The following is a 9,581-nucleotide window of genomic DNA, read 5'->3' on the forward strand; positions in this document are numbered from 1 at the left end:
TGTAAAAGCCAGCCATGAAGCTTGGGCTGCCAGCTGCTAACCTCTTACAGCAAAGCTCACCTGTTTGGCACAAAAACCTGGAATACAGATTAATGGATAACTACAAGAGGAGAGAACCAAAGGACATTCCGTTAAGATTTCAGAACAAACCCAGCTCCTTTCTCACATTCCTGTTCCAGAACCAAACATGAAAAGTTCATCTCATTTCAGAAATAAATTACATTGCAAATCAGCTGTTCCAGTTCTAAAAAAACATTAAATAGCCAAACTGGGCTAGGGGGAAGACTCGGAAAGAACATGGCTTTAAACAAAGTTGGCCACATTGGCAGTTAATGTTCATCAGCAGGTCCCAGTGTCAGCACATGGAGTGCAAGGGGTGGAGATAAAAAAAATAGCAGTTAAAGGCCTGGAAGAAAAATCCCTTTCCCTCCGGTTCTTGCATTTCCAAGGGCTGTCTGTCGCCTTGCAAACAGCATTCAAGTTCTTGGATTTGGGGGAAAAAAAAACCATTTCAATTCAAGATTTAACCCGGTGCATTTCTTCTCTCATCTGGGTCAACAGACCAGAGAATGTCAGATAGGAATGAATGGGAAATGAACAACAAAAAAACCAACGCTGAAGACTCTTTTCTGCTTGCTTGGTCCAAAATACTAAAAATAAGTGCAGAAAAGAGAGCCAGAGGCTAAAAGAGGAAAAGGGTGATTGAGAGATCTTGATACATCATTCATTTGCTGAGTTGTTTTTTTTAAAACAATGTGACAGCGGAGAACTTCCGGGTAGGCACAGAGTACGTTCTCTTGTCGCTGAACTTCCACAACCAGCACCAGAACTACAGACAAAGACTTGGGATAAATGGAGTGATGATCCTACAGCATTTGCTGTGTTGAAGTTTCCAAATTTACAAAGCACTTGAAGTTTAAAGAAAAAAAAACAAAGGTGGAAAAGGCTGTGTTTAGCAGATTCTTGGTTGAAAATCTCTCCATCGTTAAACTAATCTCCCTTCTTACGGGAAATTCAAATCCTGAAAGATGGAGCAAAATTATATGTCTTACTAAAGTTCTTTTTTGGAGACAAAAAAAAAAAATCTCCTAAATTGTCCAGCCTTTGGTTAAGTCAGTTACATCACAGATTCCTTTTCGCAAGAATTGCTGCTCTCCACAAGGGCCGGACCATCTCTCTTAATCAGCGGGGACCCCTCCCCTATCTCCACTGCCTTGATGGCATCCACAGCCTCCGCCTTGACCTCCACCAGGTCATCATCGTCCGCCTTGCCCATGGTCCTTTCCGCATACACCTGCAGGAGCCCTGCGCCAAAGGCATCGCCCTCCACATTCAGGACAGTGCACGTCCGGTCTCTGGAGGGGAGAAGGAGGAATGATGCCTGAGAATGCATGCAAAACAACCTGGTGGCTATCAGCAGCGTGAACCAGGTGGAGCCCCCACGTCCAGAGAATCTTCACCTGCAAAACCAGTGCCTAAAGGCGCCAGTGCCCTGGTTATGAAAGCACAGAAAGGGCTGTCGGGATTGCTGGGGACAACAGACCTTTGCTCCAAACCAGCACAGGTTTCATCTGATCTCTGGAGAGCTGCTAGACCGTCAGGGTCTCCCTATGTTCTGTCATTCAGAATCCATTGAAAAATACTCTTTTGCTATTCAATTTCCTTATAGAACTCCAGAAGAAACTAGTCTTTGGATGAGCTGGCCCACTTCCTTTATGGTTGCACTGGCTAGCTGGCCCACCCACTCTGTGGTTTCACCGATGAGCTGGCCCAGCTACTCTATGGTTCCGCTAACCTGACTAAGGAATAACAGGCAGTTCCTGATTGTGGACTGTCATCCATCTTGCCAGCCATACTTACACAAGCCAATCCACCGCCAGAATGAGAGAGATGTCATTGGTGGGCAAGCTGATGGCCTCCAAGATAATGGCCAGGGTGAGGACGCCTCCTGCGGGAATCCCAGCTGCTCCGACACTCGACGCTGTCGCGGTGATGCTGTGGTTGAAAGCAGGAAGGGCAGAGAAGAGGGTTTAGCTACCTCTGCGGAAGCCGAGAGGCTCAAGGCTCTGGGGCAGCTCCTGGCCTGCGTTTACTGCCCCTGCTGAATCCCTAACTTCACATCAACAGCCAGATGCCCCTCAAAATTCACAGCACTGAAGCAGAACATCTGGACTGGGCCTTGCTCGTTTTCGTCCAGCTGCAGTGGCTTTCTTGCTCACTGGCACAACAGAGAGAGTGAAACTTTATCAGTTTGCAAGTCAGACATGGAGCACCAGCTCTATAGAGCCGAGAGGAGCCAGGGGAAGGTTAGGACGGGCGAGGCACAAAGCCAGAATGCAATTTGTATAATATTGGCTTAGCGTGTTGTGGGAATCCAGCCAACTGTGCTTTGAGGACTATTTGTGAACCCAGCCAGTTGTGCATATTCAGCAAATTGAGCGAACCCGGCTTGGCACAAGGTACGAAACGGACCAGTGACGGTGTTGGCAGGAGGCCGGAGGGAGCGATTCTGTGCTGGCAGAAGAAAACCCTACCAAGGACTTAGTTTTATGCTGGGCGCAAACTTTCGTCTGTTTCTAGCCTGGGGGCGCCTAGTTGGGGCACCTTTTCCACACAGCCTTAGCCTTCGAGATCCCACCAGGGACCCGTCCCTGAACTTCCCCAGCTCCTGGGACTTCAGCATCTCCCCCTGAAAGCTGCTGTTCCTAAAACCTTTTGGGGATACAAGGCCTCTTCCCATCACCCTCCCTTCACGTGTCCTGAAGCAACCTCCAGTTATGAATGTCCTCTTTGTTTCCGCTGCAGCCTCATGACTGCTTTTTCACTGGCAAAATTATACTGCGTTATAATTTTAACAAGCGCCTCTTCATCTCACAGACTCCCCCCAGCAAAAAAATGGCAACCAAGGCACCCTGGAATGACTTCTACAGCTTCTCCAAATTAATCATTTAAGAGATTTTAGTCTCCTCTTGGTAAATTTTCCAGAACATTGCAAAGTCTGGTGATGTAGCAAGATATGGGCGATTTTAAACTGGAGCAGAGGAACACCCAGGGGCTGCTTTACGCACCACTGCAACCATGGTTCGCTTAACCATGGTTTATTGAATAACCCCCACTGATTGGGCTGTAGCTAAGCTACAAGTAAAAAAGTTCCTCTGATAGCTTAAAGCAGTGCTTCTCAACCTTAGCAACTTGAAGATATGTGGACTTCAACTCCCAGAATTCCCCAACTGATATGCTTGCCAAGGTTGAGAGACACTGCTTAAAGCAATGTGTGAACCCAGCTAATGTTCCATAACAAGGGCATGGACAGCATCTGCACACACTGAAGGAGCCCCCCACATGCCCAACGAAGGTGCTGATTGATGGGGGCCACCACCCTTGATAGTGATTAGTGGGGAGACACAGGAGAGGCCTAAGTAAATGCGGGTGGATAAATCCTGGCCAGGCTGTGGAGCATTTTCTAATCTAGACCTGCTCCTGGGAGAACATGCTGAAGGCCATGCTCCAAAAACAGACTTTGATTCCATCCTATGTACCTTTAAAATTAATTAGAATTAAATCCAGTGGATGCGTTTATTCTCCTGTCCTGTCTTTAACACTCTTTCCCTTCTATGGTGTGAAATGTCCTGGCTGCAGAAGGGTGTGTGGTGGTCCCTTCCAAACCTCATGGAAGACAAAGGCAGGGGGTGGGTGGGGTTGGTCTAAATACTCACAGGATCGTGATGACTTGGATGAAGTTGAGCGAGATGCTGTTGAGCTGGGCAATGAAGACAGCGGCCACACATTGGAAGAGGGCCGCCCCATCCATGTTGACGGTGGCACCAATGGGAAGAATGAAGCGGCTGATGTGCTTGGACACTCCATTCTTCTCCTCAACACACTTCATCATCAGGGGCAATGTGGCAGAGCTGCATGAAGGAAGCAACAGAGCAGGGCTCAGCAATCAAGTCCTCCGGAGAAGTTCTTTGGGGTTCGGGCATTCAAAGGGCTGCCCACCCGTCCTGCCTTCAAAGGCATCCCTCCCCACGATCCGGTCTGCTCTTGAGCGCCTGACCAACACCCAGGACTCCCATGCTCATCCAGAATGAATTCTGTGATTTGTTTTCTGTTGGTTGCCTCAAAAGAACAGGGAGTTCTCCTTAAGAAGGGCACCCGCATACTGAAATCAGTTCAAACAGGACTTTCAAGAAGGTCATCCTTGAGGAAGCAAAGCGGATGATCCCCAAGAAAGACAGCACATTGGCAGGCTGGGGGGTCCACAGGGTGGTCAATGAAGCCAAGGTGGTGGCTGCAATCACACAATTGAAGCTGCCAATTTTTTGACCTCCTGCGTGGCAGCAAAGAGGCCACAATGAGCTAGATTTGGGGATCCTCTTAACGTGAAGCCTGCATCCCGAGCAACCCAGCAAACACCTTCTTCTATGGCTGTCTGTCCATCCCGCCCACCTCCTGCCTCTCTCCAGCTACAGCTGGCCTTTGCGTACCTGGAGGAGGTGCCAAAGGCGGTGGCCAAGGGAGTGAAGATGCCCCACAGGAAGCAGTAGGGGTTCCTGCGGGTGAAGACGAAGTAGATCCCCGGGAGAACCAGCAGCCCATGGATGGCGTGGCCCACCAGGCAGCAGCAGATGTATTTGCCCAGGCTGGTGAAGAGAAGGACCACATCTTCCATTTCCACAATCTTGCCGGCCACCAGGAACATGATCCCCAAGGGGGCATACCTAGGAGGGAGAAGAGGCCGTCAGCAAAGGCAGCCCCAGAGCCAAGTCACTGGCTGGAGGGAAACTGGGGGTGTCAGCAGGACTATAATCCAGGTTGCAATTCTGCCAGGGGGCAGGAAACCCAAAATGAGGACCTAGAAGTGGAGGAATACCAGGGCTAGGGCATAGCAGGATTCCTCCCAGCTGCAACATTTGCTGGCTTGATTCTCACAAAATGCTAAGCTGGTGTTTCTCAAACTTGGCAACTTTAAGAAGTGTGGACTTCAACCCCCAGAATTCCCCAGCCAGCTTTAAAAAGTCCACACTTCTTAAAGTTGCCAAGTTTGAGAAACACCGCTAAACTGTAAAGTGGCTTGTTTGGGCTTAGTGTATGGTGGGAATACAGAATCTGCAAACCATGGTTATAGTTTACAGCAGGATTTCCCAACCTGGCTAGAAACTCTTAGCGCCTCTGGAGGGCACCAGGTTGGGGAAGGCTAGATTAAGGGGCTGAGTCAGCCCAACTAATTGTGGATTATTCAGTAAACAGTGGCGAAACAAGTGAATCCAGGGCCTCATTCTCAGCCGAGCCTCCCTCGCAAGGTTATAAAAACTCAATGAAACAACGCGCGCACACACACACCCATGTTTCTTGTCATTACGGTGACAGGCAAAAGCTGGTTCCACTTCCCAAATCAAAGGGATGACAAGTGTCAGGATTTGACCCCTCTCCGGGGACAAAGAAAATGGAACAATAATCCACAGCAAGAAGCTGTGCAGTTCATTTCGCTCACCTGCAAATGGTTCCAGTCTCAGAAACCAGCTTTGCTAAAGGAGAATCCATGGGCACCGAAATTACCCAGGAAAACAGATTTGAAAACAGTTCAAATTTCTCACTTCAAGGCACCCCAGGGGGCTTTGGGACAACTTTCCTCAAAGATGAGTGGCCCGGAAGAGGGGAAGTTCGAGCCTCCTTACCACATAATCCACGAGACCAGGATCATGGTGGCTTCGTTGAAGGAGTTAAAGAATTTAATCAGGTTCTCCCCTTCGGCCCCGAGCTTCCGCAGGGCGATCCCAAAGACGATGGCAAAGACCACCAGGCCGAGGATGTTCATGCCTTCGACTTCCGTGCCAGTAGGGAGCTGGACAAGAGAGAGGAAGCCATCAGCGCACACCGAAGATCAATTCCATCACAGCAGAGTCAAAATCAGGGGCAGTGGAGGAGTAAGACCTCCGGGGCCTCTGGAAGCGTCTCTACAAAGCAACCCTCCCTCTGATCAGGGGAGGGGGGATCTGTTGGACTACAACTCCCATCCTCCCCAGCTGGCATGGCCATAAGCTGTAAGGAACAGGACTGAAACGCAACTGGAGACTGGCTAAGTCAGTGTTTCTCGACGTTGGCGACTTTAAGATGTGTGGTCTTCAACTCCCAGAATGGCTGGCTGGGGAATTCTGGGAGTTGAAGTCCACACATCTTAAAGTCGCCAACGTCAAGAAACACTGGGCTAAGTGAAGGAGCCCCGGCTGCCAACTGAGACCCAGACGCAGCCATCCTCGCTCTCACGCCCCTTCCTTCCACCCTTCCTGCCCGTTGCTTTTACTTGGAAAAACCACTTACGAAAGCCTTTGGGGATGTAAAGGAAGGCAAAGGAGGGAAGGTCTTTCTTTGCCCAGAGCCCCCCAAACCTGAGTGGGATGGCTCAGTCGAGCAGAAGCCATCCTCCAGTTCCAAACGTTTATCCCCTCCACCAGGGCTAGAAACTTGAAAAAGAACGCATTACACGGCATTCTCGCTTTTTTACCATCACGGTTGTTTCATTGATGAATTCCGTTTCATTGACTGATCCTGCCACGCTGACGAGTTCAGTGTTATTCTTCTTAATTACCACTCTTCTGTAGCCGGTTGCATACTAAGAAGGAAAACACGAAAGATTTTCTTGTGTTTGCTGCATGTCTGCTGGGAAGGAAGAGCTTTGCGATCGGCGAGACCCACCCTGGCAACTCTATTATGAACGGGCAGATCTTCCCTGATGACTATTTGGCAAAGCTACCAATCACATGCCCTCACAAGACCAAATATGCCCACCTGCCAGAACAGGATGCCCACATAAAATAGTATGTGGATAAAAAGAAGCCACTCCTAGCAAAGTTGTCTTTGTTGATTCAGGCTCTGAAGTTACCTTTCGTTTGACACAAACTGGCAAACAAAAGCTATGCGTGTCCTGGACTAATCAGTGCCAGGACAGCCAATCCCCTTTGCCCCTTTGGGCTGGCTTCCACAACGGAAGAAAAGGAGATAAATAATCTGTCATTTCTGTCTCTAGGAAATGGCAAAATCAACTGACCGATTTAAAAGCCAGATGATTGCCAAGCAGGCAGGCACTTGAAAAATGAGGTGCAAGATGCAATTTCAGGACAGAACCACTAAACTGAGGAAGTCCACCCTGCATCCAGTTATCGGCCTTTAATTTAACACGGCTATTAAAAATTAAGCCAAACTGGCTTTGTCGCCCTGCGTACCCAGGTCCCAAAGAGGATGAGCCTGCAGAAAGCTTAGTTAATAAAAACTGCTGTGATTTTTAATGATTAGGCAAGGCAGAAGGTCTTGAACAAGCTGCTCAGAGAGCGAGGAGGAACAAAATGTCACACACACACACACACACACACACAGGCTGTCTGTCAAGGCAGAAACACTGGGCTTTCTCCTGCCTTGCAGCCACCTTTGTCCAAGCGTTGGGGCAGGGAAAGAAAATCTCTGTGCTCGGAAGATCCATCGGTCAGTTCCTGACATCTTTGCTTCACTCTCCCGGACCAGCGTCTGTGGCCCAAGGGACATTTTCTCACCCTCCCACTCTTTCTGGAGAAACGGCTTAGGAAAAACTCTGGCTAATGAGTCCAGACCACCCTTTTCTTTAGAAAAGGCCGCATCATTCGGGCAGTCATTCTAGGTCACCGACGCAGCATGTCCTGTCATGAGATGTGCTGACAGCCCCCAACTTAGTTTGTTTTAAAAGAGCGCCGGACAAATCTGTACCAGATCAGATTATCGGCCACCCTTACCCCGAAGGACAGGAGATTTTCTCCTCAATCGCAGCCCCGAGCTTAACACCAGCTGCTGCAGAGCAAGAGGACGCACACCTGGCCACTGCCTGACCCAGGAGGAGACCCAGGAGATGGCCTCAGCCGGATCCAGCCTCAGGGCCCTCCGTTCTCTTTCGGACAACCCTTGCAGGGACCGGTTTGCAGGAACAGGAGAAAGAAAAATGGCAAGACTCACCGACCGGAATGCAGCCGACACCAAGTTGGAAGGGAATATGTTCCTAGGGGGGAGAAGGCGGGGAAGAAGATTTAGGTGAGCATCCAGGGAGAGAGTTGCTATTGTTCATCAATAACACACACTAAGCTGCTTTGGGCAGCCAGCCTCACTGCACCTCCACCACAGCCCCAACAATTTTTCTGCCCAAGGATTTATTTATCTGCTTGTTCGTTAAGCAAACTTAAATGGCTGCGCAACACACACACAGTGGCTCTGGGCAGCTTACGGAATTAAACGCCAGTAAAACAAGAAAAAACCAGTAGACCTCCCCACCACCCCCTGGGGGCAACAGACACACTCCAAACTGTCCTGTGCATTCCCCAAAGGACTACTGCAGCTTGCAAAGTTCAGGAAAAATCTTCCCCGCTTAAAACCATAAGGCACTCCCACTAAAATAAGTAATCAGCAGCAAACATGTCCAAAAGGTTTTGTCTTCCCCCCCCCCCCTCCTTGTCTATTTAGGGCAGTCATCCTTTCTAGCACATAACAGTCGGGAAGCATGATCTTCCTCGCCCTGGGCCAATGACAATTTAGAATTACAGGTAGTCCTCACTTAGTGATAGTTCAAACTTATGACGGTGCTACTTGCGACCATCTAGGTGTCCCCGTGGTCGCATGATCACGATTTGGGCACTTGGCAACTGGTTTGCATTTATGACCTTTGCAGCGTCACACGATTGCCATTTTCGACTTTCCCAGCTGGCTTCTGGCAAGCAAAATCAACAGGCAACCACATGATTCACTTAACGACCACGTGGTTCACGTAACACCTGTGGTGATTCACTTAATGACCGCTGCAAAAAAGGTTGTAAAATCAGGTCAGATCAGATTCATTTAATGACCGCTTCACTTAGCAACTGAAATTCCAGTCCCAGTTGTGGCCGTTAAGTGAGGACAACTGTACTGGAGTTCAGGATGTGCGTGTTAATGCACAGCCCTCCTCTGTTCCTGATACTCAAGAGATCAACTCTCTCTTTTCAGCCATCATAGCTAACTTCCGAGTCCCCTCCACGGTCGGCCTCTAATTGTGCAATCTCGTCAAATGGTTTTTCCTACTGCCGTACCTGCTCCTCCTTTCCATTTCTAGCCACCAGGTCAACCCAGGAGCCAACGTTCACTTTGGCCTGCCGGTTGGCACGAGCGAGCGTGCTGCCCCCAAGAGATATCTGAGCCTCGGCCAAGAATAAACTGCTGGATGCCCAAACCCTGTGGAGATCAGGTATCACGGACTCAAGCTTTGCTGGCCAAGACCCGGGACCGCCTCCCACTCTCATCACCTCCCACGCACCTTTTGCCCCCCTCTGCTTCATCCAGCTCTGGACATGACGCCGCCAGAGGACGGAACAAGATTAAACCCTAATCCCCAAAGGCGGAAAATAACCGGCTGGCTGTTCTCAGCCCAAAAGCACCTGCTACCCCCTTGGAATCGGACGCCACCAAAGGACGTCCGAGAGGACACCTCCGTCCCGAGGGCCATCACATCTGCACCTCCTCTCTCCCCGTTCTCTTCTCACCTGCTGCTGCCTCGTCTTAACCCCAGCTCACCTAAAATACAAATCTGC

At 49.7% G+C, this 9,581-nt stretch overlaps 1 protein-coding gene across 2 annotated transcripts; it reads right to left on the minus strand.

Moving 5' to 3' along the window:
• Positions 1–775: 775 nt before the first annotated feature.
• SLC1A5 (solute carrier family 1 member 5) lies at positions 776–8,000 on the minus strand. Of its 2 annotated transcripts, none has more exons than XM_063312416.1 (6): positions 6,506–6,901; positions 5,679–5,845; positions 4,488–4,721; positions 3,717–3,911; positions 1,861–1,995; positions 776–1,355 (listed from the first exon to the last, which is right to left on the minus strand). In XM_063312416.1, exons 1-6 carry the CDS (start codon positions 6,506–6,508, stop codon positions 1,118–1,120), a joined length of 972 nt encoding a protein of 323 aa, XP_063168486.1. In that variant the 5' UTR covers positions 6,509–6,901; the 3' UTR covers positions 776–1,117. The 2 variants fall into 2 exon arrangements, with proteins under 2 accessions (XP_063168486.1, XP_063168485.1); XM_063312415.1 differs by lacking the exon at positions 776–1,355 and adding an exon at positions 7,981–8,000 and having other exon boundaries at positions 1,857–1,995; positions 6,506–6,613.
• Positions 8,001–9,581: the final 1,581 nt, after the last annotated feature.

The sequence above is a fragment of the Candoia aspera genome, chromosome 10 (assembly GCF_035149785.1).
Source record: "Candoia aspera isolate rCanAsp1 chromosome 10, rCanAsp1.hap2, whole genome shotgun sequence".
Lineage (NCBI taxonomy): Eukaryota > Metazoa > Chordata > Lepidosauria > Squamata > Boidae > Candoia > Candoia aspera.

Excerpts from the sequence above, each read along its gene's own strand:
- SLC1A5 (XM_063312416.1), bottom strand. Across the intron at positions 4,722-5,678 it reads CTGGTCTCGTGGATTATGTG|GTATGCCCCCTTGGGGATCA; the intron begins GTAAGGAGGCTC and ends TCTCCCTCCTAG. Across the intron at positions 3,912-4,487 it reads GCCTTTGGCACCTCCTCCAG|CTCTGCCACATTGCCCCTGA; the intron begins GTACGCAAAGGC and ends TCCTTCATGCAG.